Source organism: Nelumbo lutea, chromosome 2 (assembly GCF_056320005.1).
Source record: "Nelumbo lutea isolate HS-2025 chromosome 2, American lotus-T2T, whole genome shotgun sequence".
NCBI classification, from domain to species: Eukaryota; Viridiplantae; Streptophyta; class Magnoliopsida; order Proteales; family Nelumbonaceae; genus Nelumbo; species Nelumbo lutea.
In genome coordinates, this window is record NC_142685.1 from 106743846 (window position 1) to 106768276 (window position 24431).

General features: G+C 35.5%; 1 protein-coding gene across 1 annotated transcript in view; it reads right to left on the reverse strand.

The window, feature by feature from the left end:
• Nucleotides 1–3258: 3258 nt before the first annotated feature.
• LOC148872554 (1-acyl-sn-glycerol-3-phosphate acyltransferase 2-like) overlaps nt 3259–24431 on the reverse strand; it is a 44437-nt gene continuing 23264 nt past the window's right edge. Inside the window, exons 8-11 of the mRNA XM_088969345.1 lie at nt 5706–5831; nt 4171–4263; nt 3874–3960; nt 3259–3775 (exon numbers count right to left, since the gene is read on the reverse strand). Of these exons, the coding sequence (XP_088825471.1) occupies nt 3533–3775; nt 3874–3960; nt 4171–4263; nt 5706–5831 (549 nt within the window). The 3' untranslated portion in view covers nt 3259–3532. The remainder of the gene's footprint in view (nt 3776–3873; nt 3961–4170; nt 4264–5705; nt 5832–24431) is intronic.

Here is a 24431-nt window from a genome sequence, read left to right on the forward strand (position 1 = left end):
ACCTAGTTGCACACATCCCTTTTTATAGCATCTGGACCTATGACAGATAAAGAAAATGTTAAATCCATCTGAACCTATGACAGATAAAGGTCCCATTGCTTTGACCACTTGCTCAATTCCATCCCCTATTTGGAGTATTAGCAATTCAGTCGCCTCCTCAGTGGTTAACTTTCTATGGATTAATCCATTGAGATCCAAATCCCCCGATTGGTCCAAGTTATAAATGGCTTTAATCTAATTTTTGAAAGATGTTGCCATCCCTCAGTTTTTTAGAAATTCAAGGGAATTCCTTTCCCTATAAAAATTTATGGACTGGTCGATGTATTCCCATCCCTCTCTCTTACCCAGATTTCTCTTAGATTTTAGTTACCACATCTATTCCTCTCTTTTCAACCACTTCAATTATCTACCCCATTGTTCACTTGTGGATGGGTTATTTTCATTTTCTAACTTTTGTGTCTCCTGATCAAGTTTGCACAACTTAGTTTTGATTTCCCCAAATTGGATCTTGTTCCAAGCTTTCAACCTCCCCTTGAAAAAAAAAAAAAGAAAAAAAAAGAAAACTCCCCTTGCAAATCTTAAGTTTTGTTGTGAGGGGTAAACCAGCATAGTTATCACTCCGAAGGTCCTCAATTAGGTCCTTATATCCCTCCTTTGCCCACATTGATTGGAAGTGGAATTGTTTTGGTCCAGTCAATACCGTTGGAGAGGAGTCCATCTAGTTTATGCCACCATTCTGTTGATAAACCCCATCTAGTTTTCTTTTATGTTTTTTGTTTCCACCCTTTAGGTTTCACTAAGGCCTCATTCGCTTTTTGGTAAGTTACTTACCCAAGTAAGTGTAGTTCCTGGGTAAGTCTTTCCTTGGAAACACTTACCCAAGTAAGCGCATTTACCCATTTTCTTTTATTTATCATGTAAATATTGTAATGACTATTTTAGTCATAAAAATCTATCATTAAAAGGGGCATTTTTGTCCCATTCAAGTGTTGGCAACTTTTCTCCTAGGTGGGAAAATTATTTATCCACCTAGGAGATGGGTATCACTTACCCAGGCAACCTAGGAAAATAAACTTTCCATGGTCCCACATAAATCTGAAAAAAGAACATGAGATTCTTAGTTAATAGGAACCAAAATCCCATTGACCAAATTTCCCCCTCTCAAAATACAAAAAAAAAACAACGCCCCTAAGTGTATTGTGATCCTATTATGTCAATTTTAATTAGCGCATGATTTTGTATTAAGATTGTCAAATGGGGTGAAGATTTTTTGCCTAGGTTTCTGGATCCCCAATATTTACATGGGTCAGTGATGTCACTTAAGTCTCATGAACTTGATATCTTTAGTTCTTTTGTCAGATACGAGTGAAGTCATCAATGTCCTCTCGGATTGCAGTCCAAGGGTGGCTATAAAAATTAGAACTCTGGTTCGTGACATCCGTTTTGAGATTGGAACTGATTTAAAGATCCAATGGCCTAGAAGTGGAAATCAAGCAGCTCATTTTTTAGCACTAAAAAATGTTATGGATATATTATTTATATTGTATTTTTGTAAATTTGTTATATTTTTTATTTTTTATAAAAACATGTATATATATGATGAAAATAGTTAAAAAGAACTTGTACTTTTCTTTTGTTTTTACTTATTTAAATTGATATATCTTATTTTTCTTTTAATAATTTATTAATCTTTAAAGAAAACAAATCAATTCGAATCAGATCCAAATATTTATCAAATCTGATTGGATTGGATATGCGATTAATAGTGTCGGATCGAATTCGAATATATCCCGATTCGAATATGATCCAATCTGTTTGCATCCGTACTCCTGAGATAACTTGTTTCAATTGACGAGTTTGACAATTATTTCTCCCATTAGTACACTTAGCTTTAAGTAGGGGTGTAAACGGATTGAATTTGAATTTGGATATCGAATCGGATCAAGTAATATCCAAATTCAAATCTGATTAGAAAATCCGATATCCAACGGATATTGAAAATTAATATCTGAATCCAAATCCGATTAATTTTAGAAAATTAACAAATATATAAAATAAATATTTTATTGATATAAAGCATATAAAGTATATAAATATATAAATTATTTATATAACTTAATTATTATATATAAATTATATAAAATGTTTTATATGTTATATACGAATTAAATAATCGATCAAATTCAGATATTTATCGAATCAAATCAGGTCATATCCGAATTTGATTTGATTATGTCAAATATCAAATTCAAAATCGGATTTTTGAATACCGTTGACACCCCTAGCTTTAAGGCTACAAATGGATGGAATCAAATTGGATATAGGTAGATTTAAATTTGAGTATTTATATTCGAATTCAAATCGGATCCTATTCATCGGATTTATGTCGAACTCAAATTTATAATCGGATATTTTATGAACAAAATTAATTGAAAATTTATTTATACAAAACTTAAATAAACAGATCAAATTCTTATGAACGCATATATACTCAAGTCAAATGAAATCAGATTAAATAGGATAGCCCATATTCTATCCAATTGTAAACAGATCAAATCATATCCCCCTTGAAGGGATCAAGTTCAAACTTGGCAATCAGATACCATCTTCAACTCTCAAGCCTTAATTTAAAGAGTGAAAGAAGCCTCACTAAGTGCTTAACATTGGCAATATACTTCACGAAAATGGAAAATATGTTTCATGGCTGGAGGCATTTTTGTCAATACAAATGACTCAAGCATGGTGCTTTATATAATGCGTTTTTTTTTTGAAACCTTCCTTTTTATAAATATTTTATATTATTTAATGAATAAAACAACTAAGTTCCTGAGAATACCTTTAAATAGGTGTACCGAAACCTTGCCAATACAATACGATACGCCCGTATCGATAGATGGAAGTCAGAAGATATGTTTCTGTCATACTCAAATGAGAAAATAACGCAGGAGTTCTCTTCCCTACGCAATAATATCCCGTTTCCTTTTCTTACAAGGGTTTTTTCTTCTTTCTTCCTATTCGTGTCGTTTGGTAAAATATTTGGCTGAACAAATCAAAACCGGCCCGTATTGAGCAGCTGGAATTGGCTTGTCTACGATTCATTCATATAGCCAAGCAATCCAATTTGAAGATTTGTAACGACATTCCAACACTACAAAAAATAAAATTCAAAGCTCCAGAAATTTCAGAAAATGAAAAGTGAATAAACATAAACAAATCTCTCAAAGAATAGGGTAAAACTGAACCACAGTTCTTGCTAGATTTTGCACTAGTAAATATCCTATCTCGGTAAAATATTCTTTTACTTTAAATAAAATGATTTGCATACAAACTGTATTTGATACAAAACCTCTAAAACACTCATAGCCGATGACATACAAACAGGTAAAAAGAAGATAAAAGGATCAGCAACGAGGCAAACAATGCACACAGGGCTTTATGTATCATTTTCGTATTTCTTGAAATCTATATATGAAATAATAATGGGACAACAGGATAAAATAGCACTTCCCATTATTCCCCAAGCAGCAGCCAATTACTGCTGCTTGTCTCGGCTTGTCACAGATGATTCTCCCCCACTTTTAGGTCGTGCAGGAGCAATCTTCGCAGGGGTGGAACGCTCAGACTGAGAGAACAGAATAAAGATATGCATTACGATTGTAACAAGGGACAAGCCTGCTGCTGAGAATGCAATTCCTTTCCATGATGATAGGAGTGAAGACCATTTACAGAATTTGAAAGCCACAAATACAAGGAGACATGACCAAGAGATAACAACCTGCCACGACAGAAAAAGAGATAATCAAGACCAGCTTCAGAAGGAACAAGGAACAAAAAAAGCACAGATTCTCTCCAATCATTAGAGCAGCATCATACCAACAAAGACTTTTTTGGTCGACCAGTATCCTGAAATTCTTGGTCACCAAACGTACCCTCAACCAAATGTTTGTCCAATAGAGCATCCTGATGGACAAGAAAGCAAAAAAAAGCAAATCAATCACAAAGGAAACCCAAAGGTGAAAAGCATATTGTTTGCAAGAAAACTAGGTGGAACTCATGTTTTCAACACTCTTATAGCTAAAATGAATTTTCAACACTGCAAGTGCAAGTTTGAAATAGTTCATGAAAAAACTATGCCAGCAGCACCAAGTAGCAAAAGTTGAAATTGGGTACCTTGACCACAAATGCACTTCTACACCATTGAGCAACACCATCATCAGTGTCCGGCAATTCCTTCATCAAGTGTCGCTTGATGTGCACATGAACCTAATGGAAATGAGCTGTTAAAACATACTAAGAAACATAACCTCCACATACTCGTAGGTAGGGCTGTCAATTGAACTGAATTTGGTCCAGTCCGGTCCAATCCAATTTTGGTCCATTTACAAATGGACTGGACCAAATCCATACAAGCCAAGTCCAATCCAATCCAAATTGAATCAAACACCAAAATAACATGAGAAATCCAGAAAATATATAAAAACACAACACCTGCTACAGTCCATTTAAAATGCAAACAAATCGGATTGGGTCCAATCCAATCCAAAGTGAATGAATAAAAGTACTTTTGTAAAAGTGCTTTTGCATAAAGTTCTTTCGTAAAATTACTTTTATAAAAGTGCTTTCGTAAAAATACTTATATAAAAGTGCTTTTGCAAAAGTTCTTTCGTAAAATTACTTTTATAAAAGTGCTTTTACAAAAGTGCATAAAAGTGTTTCTTATGCCGGCTTCAGTTTTGATAGGTTTCAAATTGGACAAGGGTTTGGCCTCAAGATCTGGGAATTTGGTTTAGGCCCAATTCAGACTGATAAGAATATGGACCAATTTATTTTGGATTAGCCCAATCCAATAATTATAGTGGACCAACCAAATCCGATTTGACAAGGTTTGGATCACAATTGGTTCCAACCAAAACCGGTCCATTGACACCCCTGGCTCATAGGTAGCAACCTTTTGAGCAACCTAAATAGTTGACCAGTATAATCTCAAAAAGGAAAAAAGGAAATACTGATACTAAATTGGATTCCCTTAATCTTTGGTTTCTCTTTTCCTTATGCTCCTCTCAGATGCACAAGTACACATGCCTATTTTTCCGCTCAAATGACAATTTTGGGCACACTATGACTTAGCCATTTTGTCCACGTCACTAGGAAATTCAAACACTATCGCATAGAGTTTAAATTGAACGCATGACTCAATTGAATTTTTAATGATTCAAAAATATTAAGAAATGTTCACCCCAAGTCTGCAGGAACACTAAGTAAATCAATAATACTAACTTGAAAAAAGAAAAACAAAATGCTCAAAATTTCAAGAATTATAAATATGTAATTACCACAGAAGGCTGCCCTTTAAAGATTCTCAGCATGGTAGGGGAAGGTTGACTTAGCCATTTTGTCCTGCAGACTTGGGGTGAACATTTCTTATGCTCCTCTCAGATGCACAAGTACACATGCCTATTTTTCCGCTCAAATGACAATTTTGGGCACACTATGACTTAGCCATTTTGTCCACGTCACTAGGAAATTCAAACACTATCGCATAGAGTTTAAATTGAACGCATGACTCAATTGAATTTTTAATGATTCAAAAATATTAAGAAATGTTCACCCCAAGTCTGCAGGAACACCAAGTAAATCAATAATACTAACTTGAAAAAAGAAAAACAAAATGCTCAAAATTTCAAGAATTATAAATATGTAATTACCACAGAAGGCTGCCCTTTAAAGATTCTCAGCATGGTAGGGGAAGGTTGATTTTTAGGAATAGCAACAGTTACATCATAAATTGCTGGAACAAATGACCGCATATTACTTACAGCTGAAACAAAACCCTGAAAAGAAACACAAAAATTCCTCAGAAAAAAAGAAATTCATGTCAAATTTTTACAAGCACTAATGTCAGAAAAATCCATCATTATGACACGGTTTCCTAAAACGTTTTGCTATGCACAAACCACAACCAATTGTTCATGAAAAATTTTAAGGTGCAGAAAATAGTTGGAGTAGATGGTGGAAAGAATTACTTAAAAATATTGTGCATAAAATACAATTACACTAATAAACGTGTATGCAAAAAGTACAAAAGTGGCAGGGAATGAACCATATTCTCTTCTGGACAAATATACGTGACAAAGTTTCGCAGATCTCTTCAGCCTAACTTGAAAGGTACAGCAGTGGAGAAAGAATAAAGGAACAACATATAGTGAAACAATGGTAAATTAAGTACACTTCTGTAAATGCAAGTCATCTTCAAACGGGATATTGCTAAGCATTACATGGATTCTTTTCCCTCAAGTAAGAAATAATTCTGTAAAAAAAATACCAATTTTTCTCAAACACTGGAAAAATCATAAATAACTCTCTGTCAAACAAAATGAAGGCACCTGCAAGCAGTAAGGAAATGATTAGATTGTCTGTATTAACTATTAAGCCTTAGAAGTACTATGACAAACTAAAACCATTAAAAACCTAAGGAAAAGGTTTATATGGCTTTAATTATTCTTGATTTATAGCAGAATATTTGAGAAATCAAGACAACTCAAGTGTTACATCATTTTTTTTTGGTATTTAGTGCCACACCACTAATAACCCCTTCCCCCTTCCCCAGATTGGTGGTTGTGGGGATCGATTCCATTTCAATGTTGGATTGAACCAGCTAACATACTAACGAGCCACCCCACAGTTGGTAGTGTTACATCAATTGGTAACAAGGTAAGTTGATTTAAAATTAGTTTTATGAGACCAAGGGCAGCTGTATTGAAAGTAATGAGGGCTAAGAGGCCAAAATAGGCTATCAACACAACCCCAAAATTTATTTAATGGTTATCTTAAGGATTTCTATTTAAGGTGAGGGTGTTGGGAGGTATAGATTTGTGTCAGGTGGGTGCAGCTGTTGGGGATGAATCACCAACTCTTTTTTTATATGTTTGTTTTTTGTTTTTTTACAGCTCACTGCTTCAAGATTAGTAGATTCACTAAGCAATACTTCTTTCCTTGCCAATCTACCGTTTATTGTTTGGGACAAAGAAAACACCTGTAATTAAAGAAAATTATGTGCAACTTAACAATTTTCCTAGAGAAGGAATTATGAATTCCAAATAAATGTCTTCTTTTCAAATTCCTTATTTTCCCTACAAGCGCATATAATAATCATTAGTAACAAAAGCAGAGCTTAAAATTGAATAATGATCGCATGAAATCTCAAAAGACGATAACTTGAGCTTATAGGCAGGCATCAAGATCCAGGTAAAAACTAAAAACAAGAAAAAAGATTTTGAACAAGCAAATTCATTAGTTGCAGAAATTTAAATATAAAAGGTGGTAAAAAGTAGGGGAGAAGTTCAAGTAAATCATCACTCCAAATCAAAACAAATATTGAGAACAATGACACAATAAGAGAAAAGAAGAACAAATTTAGATCAAAAACAGAAACCACTAAAACAATTTTAGATAAAAACAAAAATTACAAAGAAAATGAATCACTTCTTCATATTGGGCAAGTTTCTATTATATCACAAAGTCAGAATGGACGTTGTGACAGTTGGAAATGTAGAAGTAGGTGATCCAACCATTCAGGTAGATTCAAAGAGTTTTGAGAAACTAACAGCAGCCAACACTGAAACAAGTGAAGGGAAGGTTTGCCCTGCCATGTCACTCAAGAGGGAGGGTGTGTCCTAACAAAGGTGAGGAGAGGTATAAAGGGTTGAACTGTCTATATTTACTTCTAAGTAAGAAATGTCACTTTGTCTTCTACCCTTTTATTATCTTTATCAGAAATAGCATCTTATCTCAATGCATGAATTTCAACAAGGAAATGGCTGAACTGTCTATATTTACTTCTAAGTCAGAAATAGTATCTTGTTTAAATTTGATCTCAATGCATGAATTTCAATATGCCTTCAGAAGTTCTGCAACAAACTAAAACCATTAAAAACTAGAGAAAAACGCTTACAGTATGGCTTTAATTATACTGGACTAAAAGCAAGTCAAGAAAATAAAATCCATAATATTACGGGGAAAGTTCTTTAAACCATATGCAAGTTATGATGAATTAATTGGACTATTTGTATTTGGCTCTATGTTAAAAGTGTAACTAGATTTATTGATCAAAACAATAAAAGTGCAATGACAAACTGAAACCATTAAAAAACCTGGAGGAAAATGCTTATAATAAGGATTTTAACTATTCTTAATTTAATAGCATAATGTTTGAGAAGTCAAACTCACCCAAAAATAATACATATCTAAGTGGGCTCACGTTTTTTATATGAGACGTATTTAGAGGAATACCTACAATATGAGTGGTTCTGATCTATTTGATATCACATTTTTTTACGAATTCTATTTGGTATCACATTCAAGCATCTATGAGGAGGTTTAAGGATTTTTCGACATAGTACTTTTCCACTCATATAGCTAATCCTCTAGAGAGTGACATGTAATCCAAAGTTTGATGCCTACTTTTACAAAATTTCAATGGACAAAATTATTGGATGATATGTGACTAACAAGATTAATTTTGGGAGGGATATAAATGCAAGAAACTTTCATTTTATTGACTAGAGAAGGAAGATTTTATTTACAAAAAAGAAAAAGAAAAAGAGAATGTAGATTTTTAAGTTAACATTTACACATTTTAAAAGTAAAGTCATAATGGGCATTTTGGTCCATTTGATTTAAAGTTAAACTAAAAATTCAACAAGACTGATTTTTGGAGGGATATATATGCAAGAAACTTTGATTTTCTTGACTTAAGAAGGGAGATTTAATTTAAAAAGAAAAAAGAGAAGGTAGATTTTTGAGTAAACAGTTACATATTTTAAAGGGTAAATTACTGAAACATCCCTTGAAATTTCTGGTTGTTGCTGAAACCTCCCTCGGAGTTTGATAATTGCAATCAACACACCTCCCTTGATTGCAATTAGATACCTATGCAGGTACTATTGATCAGAGTGTTTATTCTCCGTACTTTCTCTTTATATGAATTGCTAGCCCAAACCATTCTAGTCGCTAGCCCAAACCCTTTAAATTCTCTCTTTTTTAATTGTGCATTAACATTGTATTGCCTTTTCTTTAGAAACCAGCCTCAATAGTAATTGCATGGGTGTTTTGGACATTTTCATGCCTCTTATTAGAAGATTCTAACACAACTGTGTCAGAAAGTTCAGGGTAGGTGATTGCAATTACTACACTTCAGAAAAAGTTTCAGCAACAATAAGAAACTTCAAGGGAGGTTTCATTAATTTGCCCTATTTTAAAAGTAAAGTCATAAATGGCATTTTGGTTCATTTCATTTAAAATCAAACTAAATATGAGCACTTTAAGGATTTCAGCAGAATTTTATTTTATGTCATGTATAATAAAATGTTGATAGCAAACAATGCTGCAACGATTAAGTGTAGCTCACTGGCTGAAATCTATGGAGCTATCCTCAGATTTTTCCGTGGTTGACATATTGAGAAAGTGGAAAGAAATAGCTACCTCTGCCCAATGTAAGATGACCTCTAGACCTTCTTGGTCCCCACCCCCCCCCCCCCCCCACCTCCTCCTGGATTCATAAAACTGAAAATTGATGCTAGTAGCTTAAGGAATCCTGGGCCTTCTGGGATTGGGGGAGTGTTCAGGAATGAGTCTGAGATTATTAACACTATTTTCTCAGGCCCAATTGGAGAGGGTGACTCTCTTAGGGCTGAGATTCTAGCAGTTCTGAAAGGAATCCAAAGAGCAAGAGAATTAAACATTCAATGCTTGGTCATTGAAGGGGACTCGGAGGTGGTGATTAGGTGACTGAAGGAAGACAACAATGGTTTGTGGAGCTACAGAAATGAAAAGAAAAAATTTAAATGGCTGAGTAGGGATATTGAGGTAAAGTACAGTTGGGTGAAAAGAAGCGCTAACTCAATGGCTGATGGGTTAGCCAAGCAAGGGGCACTTAAGGAATCTATGTTTTGGGCTAATTTTTAGCTTTCTTCTTTGTTCCTTGTGGGGAAGTTATGATAGTCTACCACCCCTTTCTAGTACTTAAAGTGTCACAAATATTATTATTTAATAAAAAATTTTGTTACAATGTTGGAACAAAGTGGGTTTTTTGGTCGTGCCATGTTAGTCAAGAAAGGTAAGTTAGTGTCTGTTTCAAAAAAAAAAATGAGCAGAGGTTTAAGGAAATGGTTGAACTGTCTATATTTACTATATATTGTAAGAAGTGTCACTTTGTCTTTACCCTCTTTTGATCTTTAATAGAAATAGTGTCATGTTTAAATTAAATTATTCAAATGGAGTGATTGATGATTAGTTAGAATTTTATCTCGATGTTTAGGTGTGTTGTGCTTTTAAAAGTTCTATTGCCAACTAAAATCATTACAAATTGGAAAAATGTTTAAGGTGTGGTTTTAATTATTTATCATTTATAGCAGAATGTTTGAGAAGTCAAGAGACAATAAAATCCAAAATAAATATGAAAATGTTGAAATTGTGTATGGTTCAACTAGGATTGATAAAATTAAAAATGCTCATGTCCTTGAAATTTACAAAGTTAGGCTTTGGATGGATGTAGGATGAAAATACAACTTCTAAGGGGTAAGTAAAGAGGCTAAGAAGTTAGAATAGAATAAATCAACACAAGTACATAATTGCTTTAGTTATTAGGTTAAGAGTTTCCTAAGGATGACAAAGGTACTACATGAGATATTGTTTTGACTGGGAGTAGTTGGTAATGGTGAAATTGTCAAGGATGGAATAAATTACAGAGAGGAAGACCAACTTGCTTATCTTCCAGCTACATCAAGAGCCCCGAGAGAGGAAGCAAGAAAGAAAGAGAGAACAGAAAAAGAAAAAAGTTAAATTACATCTTCACCCAGAACATGACATCCCTGTCCACCCCTTGTTTAGCTAATCCATCAGCAAAAGAATTGGCTGATCTTTGTACCCAACTAATTTTAACTTCCATTTCTCGAACCAACCATCTGAATTTTCTCTTCAAATTACTATAACTCCATAAACCACTATCTTCTTTGTTTATCCACCCAACCACCACCTCCGAGTCCCCTTCAATTATGGGTTCTGACTTTCATCTCCCTAGCTTTCTGGACACCTTCCATTACTGCATGGATCTCAGCTCTAAGAGAGTCACCCACTCCAATTGGGCCTGAAAACATGGCAGAAACAACCCCATTCTCATCCCTGAAGACACTCATAATCCCTGATTGTCCAGGGTTCCCTTTGCTACTTCTATCAAAGTTTAGTTTCATGAAACCCACAGGTGGGGGAGTCCAAGACACACTCATCCTTGCTTTAGTCTGGGTACAGTTGGCAATCTCACTCCACTTCCTCAGCAAGTCATCCAATGTATATTCTGTGAACTCATCCACTGAATAACCCTTATGTGGACCAAGGACTTCAACTCTTCAGCACCTCTCTCCACATCAGAGAAGATTCTGGAATTTCCTTCTTCCCACAAAAACCAGCATACTGTTGTCCTCAGCCCTCTCCACGTGTCCTTCCCTTTTTCGTATGCCACCTAAAGAAAGGAGCAAAAAGGCCTTGCAAATTTGATGGAGGAATCCAAGAACACCCAAAAAGAGATAAAGCCCACTCCCAAATAGATTTTGCAAACTGGCAAGACACTAGAAGATGAAAACCGGTCTCCCCATCAACTTTACAAAGAACAAACCAAAGAGGGGACAGACAAGTATTGGGTCTCTTCTTTTGGAGCAAATCACTGGTGTTGAATCTTTATAGAAAGGATTCCCAACAAAAACTACCAACCTTAAGAGGAATTGGTCTACACCAAACCTCATTAACAGGGAAAGGGGGGGTTACAGGATTGGAGGGCTGGCATAGCACTTTAAAGAAAGAGGCACAAGAGAAAAAAAACCAGTAGGGGTGGGGGTCCAGATTCTAGAGTCATCCTTAGTAGGATCCAAGAAAGCGTTATCAAGAAGAAAGAGGAGACTCGAAATACTGTCTAGGTCGGAGTCTCTCACAGCCCTTCTCAGACCCAAATTCCAACCAAACCCAAAAATGAAGGGGTCAAGAAGGAGGAAACTGACTCATTTTTAAAATCATAAAGTGCATATAAGGAAGGAAACTGGTTCTTAAGTCATACCCCACCCAGGTTTGTTCCTAGAATTTTTGGAGTTACCTGAGTTTAAGTCATACCTAATACAAGGGGAGAAAACCGGTAACATGTCATGAATGGCTTTCCAAGGTGAGGCGCTTGTGGTCCTAGCCAGAATTCCAGCATCCCATCTGTTTAGGTCCAACCCATGAATTTTACCACTATTTTGGCCCATAATTTCTCCTTCTCTAGTGGGAATCTCCACAACCATTTCCCCGGGAGTGCCAAATTCCTTTCTCTAATGTTCCCAAGCCCTAAACCACCATTGCTTTTACTCCTGGTCACAACCTTCCAACTTACCCTATGGTCCCTCTTCTCCTCTCCCAGCTCCCAAAGGAAGTCCCTCATTATCTTTTCCAGCCTGTTAGCAACCTTTACTGGGATTTTGAACATTGACAGGAAATAAATGGGTAAATTTGCTAGAGTAGCCTTAATCAGTGTTATCCTACCTCCAAGAGAAAGATAGTTCTTTTTACAAGATGCAAGTCTCTTCTCAAACCTTTCCACAACCGGATTCCAGAAACTCTCCCTCTTTGGGTTGTCACCCAATGGCAATCCCAAGTAGTTCAACGGCCATCCAGTGACTTCACACCCAAGCACTTCTGCACTCTCCCTAGTTTCTTCCTCCTCTAGATTCACACCCACTACACAACTTTTCTCAAAGTTCACCTTCAAATTTGGCATTCGTTCAAAAAGTAGTATCATCAATTTCATGTTCCTAATATACCCCAAATTTCCTCCTTCATAGAACATAATTCTATCATCTACAAACTATAAGTGGGTGAGGGGGACTCTAATGAGACCCCTAGAGTCCACTTTGTGGATCAGTCTCCCCAAAACATCAACAATCAATGTGAACAAAAAGGGAGATAGGGGGTCCCCTTGTCTTATACCCCTAGTGGCTGGAAAAAAATCAACCATTGTTCCATTCACAAGTACAGAATAATGACAATTCCAAACACACCCCACTCTCTTCAAGAAGTCCCAATCTACCAAATCATAAGCCTTTTCCAAGTCCATCTTACATACCACTCCCTTCTTCCCATCCTTTTTGAAAATCTCAACACTCTCATTAGCAATTAGGATTTGGTCAGTAATTTGTCTTCCACTCACAAAGGCTCCTTGATTTGGTGTAATGATATCTAGAAAAAACTTCCTTCAATCTCAGAGACAACACCTAAGCCAGAATTTTATACAAACTATTTACCAAACTGATTGGCCTAAAGTCCTTTTGGTGGGATGCATCTTTCCTTTTCAGAAACACAGCTAAAAAGGTGGAATTCACACCCAAGTTAACCACTCCTCTCCTATGAAATTCCTCAAACACCAACAACAAATCATCCTTCAAAGTATCCCAACAATCTTGATAAAAAACTATTCTGAAACCATTTGGACCTGAAGCATTTGTTCTATCCATAGAAAAAACAGCCTCCTTAATTTCTTCCAACTCAAACCTTCTTTCCATTCTTCCCTATTATCAACCCCCATATCTGGCCAGCCAGTCCAAAGCTTCCACCCACACCCTTCCACTTACAGGCCTTCTTAGAATGGATTTAAAATGTTCTACACATAACCCTACAATCTCATCTTGTTGTGTCAACTCAGCTCCATCCACCTCCAGTTTGGAGATAAAAGTCCTCCTCCTTCCATTAGCCAGAGGATGAAAGAATCCGGTATTCCTATCCCCCTCTTGCGGCCATTTTTGCCTCCAACTTATTTCCTCCTTATGTAGGCAGTCCTCTAACTGTCATCTCAGACTTCTTCTATGCTCCTTGTCTGCCTCTCCAAACTCTCCCCTCTCTTTCTAGGTTAATAGATTTACTAGATAATACTTCTTTCCTTTACTATTGTTTGTTGTTCTAAACAAAGAAAAACATGTAGTTTAAAAAATAAGGTGCGGACAACTTAACAATCAACTCCGGGATCGACTTATTGATGCAGTTCAAGTATGAAGGAAAATGTGAAATGAAATTTGCTCAGAGAATTAGAGAAAATAAGAGGATCGGATGAAACTCTATTAATATGAGAATTACAATATGAAGCAACAAGGTTGGCGACTCACTCACCCAAAGAGAGGATTCTCGCAACTCTCAAAGAAAACTCTAGGTTTCTCAAAACAAAAGGAAGATTTGTAGGCCTTTGGCTTGAGATTACAAAGCAGAATAAACTAGTTGTTAGAACATTAAATGAGAAGACTAATTGTTGAAGTATTAAATGAAAAACTAATTATTACAACATTAAATGAGAAACTAGTTGTTAGGAGTTATTAGAGCTTTTAATGAACTAGCTATTAGAAGTCCACTAACAACTATCCATATGATTCTATGTTTCTTGGAGCATGATTGTGGACCGCATCATTCTCCCCCTCTTGAAAAGAACTCATCCTCGAGTTTTGATGTAGATATCGTCTTCCATAATTCTTTAACGATATTCTTCAAGCCTTCGTCACTAATCCAAGAAATTTTTTATGTGCGTTGTTCCTTCCAGCGAAATATCAAAGATAATTGCCATGAAAAGGATATAAATCGGTAATGATGAAGATTGGACAATTGCCATTCCGCATGGCAGCTTAATCTTATATGCATTGAGACCAATTTTTTTTTAAGATGCGACAAGGGCCAATCTTCTTATACTTGTGCTTATGGTAAGTACCTATTGGGAACCATTCCTTCCTCAAATATGCCATGACCAAATCACCTTCATGGATGTGATTGGCAAGTTCCTTAACTTCTATCTTACTCCTGCATGGATTGAGAAATGGCACTCTATCTAGTACATGACTTGGAATCCTTCCATAGACTACTTCAAATGGGGTCTTTTTAGTAGATCAACACTTAAAACTATTATATGCAAATTCCGATTGGGGCAAAACAAAGTCACATTAGCGAGGATGATCACTTGCTAGACATCAAAGTAAATTACCAATAGGACGATTCACTACTTCAGATTGCCCATTAGTTTGTGGATGGTATGCACTTGAGAATTGAAGTTGAGTGCCCATGAATTTCCACAAAGTGCGCCAAAAATGACTTACAAATCGCGTCTCTATCAGAGGTGACATAGTGAAAACCAAGAGCATTCATGTTGATGAACCATTTCTCTATTAGGTACACCATGCAATCGAGCAAATTTCTCTAAAAAAAAATGAGCAATATGAAAAGCATCTATAGTGTTTTTACATGCAATAAAATGAGCCATCTTTGAAAATCAACCAACCACCACAAAGATAGAATCAAATCCTTGTTTTGTTCTTGGCAATCCAAGCACAACGTCCATACTTATGTCTTCCCATGGTTGAGTTGAAATGGATAGAGGCAGATAAAGTCCATGACTTTGGGTTTTTCCTTTGGCCCTTTGACATATCACACATTGTTGAACAAACCGCTCTACATCTCGGTTTAATTTAGGCCAAAAGTAACGCTCATGAACCATAGCAATGATTTTATCTCTTCCAAAAAGGTAACCATCCAAAATGTTGAATTTATCATTTTACCATTCTGTTCAACTTTGCATTCATCCCATATTTTACCAAAGGGTCAGTCTTATAATTTTTTGGTTAAAGATCAAACCCAGTTATTTCAAAGGTTACAATTTTCAAAAGACAAACCTTTCGACTGAGTGCAGCAGCTACTTTATTCTTAATACCTAACTTGTGAAGAATTGCAAATGCATACTCTTGGAGGTAAGAAACCCACTTGGCATGTCTAGCATTGAGCTTTTTTTGAGCACTTAGAAAACAAAGAGCTTCATGATCAGAGTATAATACAAACTCCCTGTGAATGAGGTAATGGCACCAGAACCTTAAAGCTTGTACTATAGCATAAAAATCAAGGTCATAAGTGGAATAACACCTCTTAGATTCATTTAGCTTTTCAATGAAAAAAGCTATTGGGTGTCCCTTTTGACTGAAAACAGCCCTAATCCCTACAAGAGATATATCACATTCTACCTCAACTTCTTCAAAATTAGGTAAGGCTAGAACGGGTGCCTCGGTAAGCTTTTTCTTGATCAGAATAAAGTTATCTTCAACTTCATTTGCCCAAACAAAAAATTTGGACTTCATGCTATCAATTATGGGGGCAATTACGGTACTAAAATTATTGATAAACCACCTATGAAAAATAACTAAGCCATGGAAGCTTCTCACTTCTGTTATTGATTTGGGGTGTTGGCCATTCTACAATAGCTTTGACCTTTTAGACACCAACCTTAATACCTTAAGATGAGACAATCATGCTCCAAGAAACATAAAATCATATGACTAATGTTAGTGGACTTCTAACAACTAATTCGATAAAAGCTCCAACAAATCCTAACAGCTAGTTTCTCATTTAATGTTGTAACAGCTAGTTTTGCATTTAATACTCTAACAACTACTCTTCTCATTTAATGTTCTAATAGCTAGTTCATTTCCTATATAAAGCCTTGTAATCTCAAGCCAAAGGCATACAGATCTTCCCTTTGTTTTTGAAAAATCTAGTCTTTTTGAGAATTGAGAGAATCTTTTCTTTGGGTGAGTGACTCCCCAACCCCTTTGGGTGAGTTAGTCCCCAACCTTGTTGCTTCATATTATATGTCTCATATTAACAGATTTTCATCCAATCCTCCTCTTTTCTCTAGTTCTCTAAAAAAAATTCTTTTTAATGTTTTCTTTCATACTTGAGCTGCAACAATTGGTATGAGAGCATGATGAGTTAGAGCTTGTAATTCCTTTGCTCTATTTGCTTTTTTCGTCTAGAGACAGTGTTACAATTCTAGAAAATAGGTCAATTAACATCCCAATTTTGGCAGTGAAAGCTTCACCAAATTGGATTATGTTATATATTGTTGAAAAACTCCTTAAACCTTATGGGAGGAAGTCAATGAAATAAAGCAATCTTAAAATACCATTCAACACATGATGGAAGAGGTGTAAAGTAGACTCCCTGAGCAAGCCTCTACAAGCAATCCTACCAGTCCAACCATATTTATGGAACAAACCTTTGAAGAACCAAACGCATCTGATAAAGAGGATCATTCCGACACATCAAGTTCTACTAGAGGAGAATCACCAAGATCAACACCTTCGCGACAAGCTTGGGATATGGATCGATTTGTACGTGCTTTAGAAGGAACTGACAAGAGCATTCGTGTTGATATTTCTAGCTTTGACAGTAAGCTCAACCCTGAATTTTATTATTGTTGAAACTGAAGAGAGGAGAGGAGACTTGTGTGTTTCGGCAATGAGGGTTCTGAGAAGAGTTTTCGAACAGTCTCTATCTCAGCCCTCTAACATGGTTTTATTAGATATATTTGAGTAATTACAAGGAGGCCCTTAGTTGGGCAAGAATTTACAAAGAACTTAAAAAAAATAACTTAACATTGACAGGATGGGCCCAAAATAACAAGAAGAATAAACAACCTATGGGCCATTCGGCCCATCTTCTCTACACTCCCCCTCAAGCAGAGCATAGATGTCAATCATGCCAAGCTTGCTGGTATCATGCTAAAGTTTTGCCTTGGGAATGCCTTTGGTAAGAAAATCTGCCAACTGTCCTTCAGATGTGATGAAAGGAAGACACACTTCACCCGAAGAGACCCTTTCCCTAATGAAGTGTCGATCAACTTCAATATGCTTGGTTCTATCATGTTGCACTGGGTTGTGAGCAATGTTGATGGCAGCCTGATTATCACAGTACAACATCATTGGCTTGTCATATTCAACTCCAAGTTCTTCCATCAAAGATTTTAGCCATAATAATTCAGAAACCCCATGTGCCATGGCCCTGTATTCTGCTTCAGCAGAAGACCGAGCAACAACCGATTGTTTCTTGCTTCTCCAAGAAACAACATTACCAGCTACCAAGCTGCAATACCCAAAGGTAGATCTTCTGTCATCAATGTTCCCGGCCCAGTCAGCATCGGTGTAAGCTTCAAGTTTCATATGACCATGCTTGGCAAACAGAATACCCTTTCCTGGGGAGCCCTTCAAATAACTTAGGTATCTCTCTACAACTGCCAAATGAGTGTCTCGAGGAGCACGCATGAATTGGCTAATGCAACTGACTGCATATGCAATATCTGGCCGAGTCATGTATAGATACAAAAGTTTCCCAAGAAGTCTCTGAAAGATTCCTTTGTCTTCTAACAATGTCCCTTCTGAGGCTGAGAGTTTATGACTCATATCAATAGGAGTAGCAACTGGTCTAGCACCCATCTTTCCAGTTTCAGAGAGCAAGTCAAGAACATACTTTCTTTGGGAGATAAGAATCCCATCCTTGGATCGAGCCACTTTTATGCCAAGAAAGTATCTCAATTCCCCCAAATCTTTAATCTCAAACTCTGTATGGAGAAAAGATTTTAGATCTTGAATTCCTGAAGCATCATTACCCATCACTACAATATCATCAAGGTAACCTTGATGGTTCCCTTACCAGAGATAGGGGCAAGTGAACCATCAGCTAAAGTGATTTTATCACATCCAGGAAGTAAGTCATATGAAACAAACAGGGTAGACAGATTGGTCATATGGTCAGAAGCACCTGAGTCAATAATCCAAGGGATCTTGAGATTACTTGAAGAGGTAGCATGATTAGCAGAAGCCCTTATACCTGAATGAGCAAATGCTGAAGTAGTAGATTTTCCTGAAGGGTCGGTAGCAGAGGTCACATCACTCAGCTGACTGATCATCATCCCAAACTTTTCATATTCTGCTCTCATGGCTGCCAACTGTGCAGAAGCAGACATCTCTTCACTATCTGGCCCGGCAGCTACATTTGCACTTCCTGATCTTTTACTATCATATTTTTTTCTGAAACCTGATGGGAACAAGATTATGATGTAACTTCCAGCACTTGTCTTTGGTGTGCTTCGGCCTCTTGCAGTACTCACATACAATTTCTTTCTTTCCTGTGCCACTAGAAGTTCCAACATTCCCTTTAGGCTTAATCCCCATATTGGCAAAGTGATCATTAATATCAGCCCCTTGAACCTGAACAGCCCTTCTGCTCTCTTCACTACTCACCAATGCATAAGCTTGTGACAAAGATACACACTCCTTGGAAAGAATATTCTGTTTTGTGATATCATATTCCGGGTTTAGTCCAGTTAAGAACTCAAAAACCATGTTCCTTTCAACCAATTTTTTGTAGATCTCTGCATCATTAGTGGTGTCCCAAGTTACAGCTTCTATTAGGTCAATCTCTTGCCATAAGGATTTCAGGGTTGAGAAATATACAGCAAGAGGTTTCTCTCCTTGCCTTAAATTCTTTACATCACTTCTTAATTTATATGCCCGGGCCACATTGAGTTTTTTAGGAATAGATTTCTGCAACACTGTCCCAAATTTCTTTTGCTGAATTCATCAATAGGTAGTGTTGACTGATTTGTAGCTACATTGAGTTCACAAGCCACCCAATGACAGTGTAATTTTCTTGCATCCACTTCTCGTAGGATGGATCATCTTCTGGGGGAGCCTTCTTACTCCCGGAAATGAACCCCCACTTTCCTCTACTACAAACATGAATCTTTACTGATTGTGACCATGCCAGATAATTAGTTCCATTTAGTTTAACTGTGGTCACAGTCAATAATGAATCACTTGGAGTTCCCTGACCCAGTCCATATTCAGCACTACTTTTGTTTTCAAACTCTGAGGAGTACATCATGTAAACACTCCAAATATGATTTCAGATGACTTCTACAAGTATGCTAGATAAGAACAAGCAATAACTGAATTCAGCCGACCACAAGGAGACAACACACTGAGTTCAGCCTACCACAAGGAGGCAACACACTGAGTTCAGGCTTCAAGAAGTAATCAGAAACTCCTAGGCATTGTGCACTCAGGCGAAGTACCTTTTCAAGGTTGTACACTCAGCCAAGAAGAGTAAGTACCAATCGGTATTGCTGAATAGGCCTTTTCACAAACACAGTGTGGGCAATAGAGACAACCCCACTGTCAAAGAAGAGAAAAAGACCCCAAAAATTGTTCGTACAGCCCTCTAAAACAGTCGAACAAGAGTAACAATACACAGCCTTGTTACAAGAAGAAGAGAAAAACAGCCCAGAAATTTTTGGGTTAAACTAGATTTAATGCAGTTGGAGGTAGTACAGAACAGCTAGGAATTTCGGACACTTCAACAGTCCAAACACAAACGAAGGTAATGCAAAATAGAACCAGAAAACTGAGCACAACTTACAGTTCAAGCTTCAACAGTCCAAACACAATCGAGCTTCAAAAACAGAACCGAGTTGTTCCCCTTTCCCTTTTTTCTTCTTCTCTGATTCTTCCTGGTCACCGAACCCCTTCTCCAAGAGATTCTAGTCTTGGGCTCATCCAATGACCTCCAAGAATCAGGCAATACGTGACTAAGCCTCCAGCCCTAGGACGTTCAAGTTCAGATATGCTCTTATACCATGTTGAAACTGAAGAGAGAGGAGACTTGTGTGTTTCGGCAATGAGAGTTCTGAGAAGAGTTTTCGAACAGTCTCTATCTCAGCCCTCTAACACTGTTTTATTAGATATATTTGAGTAATTACAAGGAGGCCCTTAGTTGGGCAAGAATTTACAAAGAACTTAAAAAAAATAACTTAACATTGACAGGATGGGCCCAAAATAACAAGAAGAATAAACAACCTATCGGCCATTCGGCCCATCTTCTTTGCAATTATGATCGGACTGCATCACTTATGAATAAAGGTATGCTTTGTTTAAATTTTGTTATTCTCCACAAACACAAATAAAAATCACAAAACAAGAGCAAAGTTTAAGGTGGACGATGAATGCATCTCAAAAACAATGAGATATGAGCTCATAGAGAAGTTAACATTCATAGTGAAAACCAAAAACCAAAAAGAAATAATATCTTTAACAAATTAGTATCAAAGGAAAAACGAAAATTCAAATGTAAAAAGTGGTCAATAGAACTTAAAATTTCATGTAGGTGACCAATCTAAAATAAAGAAAAAATAAGAAAAATTTTGAATTTAACTAGAAAAATGAATATGCATCTTCATATCGTGTGTTTCGATTGAACTTATCGTACTTAACATTGTAGTCAAAAAACTTAATGGATGTCATGATATTTGAAATTGTAGATGTAGGTGATAAATTTGTTTCGAGCAATGGAGGTCCATTTTTTTTATAATTGATTGTTTGTTTGAGAGATTTTCCAACATAGATACTTGGCAAATATAGTATCACGAGATTAATAAGAGATTTTGTGATATACATGCTATTGGGATTCTCTTTAGAAGGCAATGTCATTCACATTTTGAACAAGAGAAAAAATATTGCATAACATAGTGGTTCTTAGACAATGAAATCCTTTTCTAGTTTCAGTTTCCTTCCTTTTGAAGTTCAAAATTGTGGATGGTGGCAAAAAAAATTCCAAACCTAATATTCATCATCTGTTTTTTTTTTACAACACCTTAAATAGTTTTGTCAATGTTCGCCAAAAATCATTCCAATGGTTCTATGTAGATGGATATAGATTTGGGACAAATGGTTATATTAAATATTAGAAAATAATTATAAAGGGAAGTAGGGATTTAGAAAATTGATTATTCCTATATATGATCATGTTTTACAAAAACGACCTAACCGATGGGAATCCAAGTAACAAGTATCTCACTCTAGCAATTTAAACCCAAACCACATACTTGCACAAAAATTAAATCCATCCAATTCATATTTTTTCACCTTATTTTTAGTTGACTTTGGTTCATATGCTTATGTATTTTTTCTCTCAAAATTGGTTCGTAGCAAGCAATAGTTGTTACACTAAATCAATTTGCAATGTTTGTCCCACAAACATGTATAGAACATCTATACAAGTATTTTCCAATTGGCTATTACTGCCAAATCATTTCTATGATGGATTCATTTGAATTTTCATTCTTCAATTTATTTCCATTAGTTACCAAAATATTAGAAAAATAGTAAGGTTAAGAATGTTAGAAGAATATAGAGAAAGGGTTTTTATTGTTTAGTCCACCCCTACAAATCTTAGCCCCACTGCACAGGTGGGATGAATCCTAACCATGAATCAATGCCAAATCCACGGGCAAGATGCGATTATGGGGGGCTACTAGTAGACTAGGAGGGGGTTGTAATTTCATATTTCTGTTGAGTGCAGTCTACTTAACCCTATAGAAAAAGATATTTGCTTCAAAATTTGCCAAAACATAAATGTTCTCTACCAAAGAAACAAAAGGTGACAAAAAAACTTGGGTTATGAAAAAATATATATGATTATTATAATATTTTATATATAATAGAATAAGCTTATTAAATTATATAATGTCATTATTTCATACGAAATTATATCAAAATATGCTCATTTTTTTGTAAACAAATCATATATGTAAAATATGTCAAATATTTTAATATTTCAAAATATTATAAAAAAATTATGAATAATATAATGAAAACATTTTATAAATATATTACAAAATTCTTTTCAAGAATATAAAATGTCAAATATTTTAAAAATTGAATCTACATATATTACATTATAAGCATTATAATACAATCTCAAAAATATACTTTTAAGCATAACTTGATGATATAATTGTAATTCAATTTTATAAAAAATTGAATTTTGGTCTCTTGTAAGAAATCAAAAATCAATGTATCTTGTTATCAAATACAATACTTAAGTTTCAAAGATACAAGCATTTTAATTTTATCAATCTTAATCGAACCATAAACCATTTCAACATCTTCCTATCCGTTTTGGATTTTATTGTCTCTTAACTTCTCAAACATTTTGCTATACATGAAAAACAATTAAAACATACTATAAACATTTTTCCATTTTTTTACGATTTTGGTTTGCCATATAACTTTTAAAAGCATAACGCATATCGCACTTCATAAATCGAGATCAATTTCTAACCATTCATCACTCACTCCATCTAATAATTTAATTTAAACATGACACTATTTGTATTAAAGATCAAAAGAGGGTAAAGATAAAATAACACTTCTTAGAGTAAAGTAAATATAGACTGTCCAACCACTTTTTAAAGCTCCCCTCACTTTTTTAAAAGGACACTAACTTACCCTTCTTGATTGACATGGCAAGACCAAACCCACACTCACTTGTTCCAGCATTGTTTGCTATCAACATTTGAATACACGTGACATAAGGCCTTGTTTTGTAGTACTTTACATACTTTTGAAAATATATATGAAAAGTATACGGACACATTTGCTTGGCGTGCTTTTACTTTTAAAAAATACAAAAGCAAGAAGTCACTATGACATAACTTTATACCTTCTAAAATGTGTGCACCAATCATATGTATGATACTTATACACCCCATCCACGTGGTAGAACATATAAATGCCACGCTGAAGCATGCACACCATTAAGTATTCAGTGACATGTGTTTAAAATATATTTAATGACACATGTACTATGCAGTATCATTTTAGATGCCATGTAACATCATATATGGGTGCCAAGTGGTATTTGAAAATAACTAATGACAAATGTATCCATGTGGCATTCATCTATCGCCACATGGCACGTAGTATCATCGACTTACCTTCAAATGCCATGTGGCATCCACATGTCACTGACCCACATTTTGATGCCATGTGACATCCATATATACTGCTACATGGCATCTACATGTCATTAACCCCACATTCAAATGCAATGTAACATGCACACGCATAAAGAATTTTATTGTATCCAAACACCACCATTCACTTTTAGCTTAAAAAACATTTTTTTAATTTTTTCATTCGAATGGTATTCAAAGTAAAAATGCAAAATGTGGTCCATGTACACATAAAGAATTTTATTGTATCCAAACACCACCATTCACTTTTAGTTTAAAAAACATTTTTGAATTTTTTTCATTCTAATGGTAATCAAAGTAAAAATACAAAATGTGGTCCATGTATTTTGTACTTTGGTACTAACAAAATTATAAAATACAAAGTAACCAAACAAGGCCTAAAATTCTGTTGAACTCCTAAAAGTGTTCATGTTTAGTGGGACCTTAAATCAAATGAACCAAAATGCCCATTATGAATTTACTTTTAAAATATGTAAATGTTAAATTAAATTTGTAAATAAAATCTACCTTCTTAAGTCAAGAAAATGAAAGTTTCTTACACATACATCACCAAATACCCCTCCCAAAATTAATCTTGCTAGTCACATATCAACCAATAATTTCAATGCGTTGAAATTTTGTAAAAGTAGGCAACAAACTTTCGATTACATGTCACTCTCTAAATGAGATCAAGTTTTTTTGTATGAGACATATTTAGAGGATTAGCTTTAATAAGAATGGTTCTGATCTATATTAATTTAGT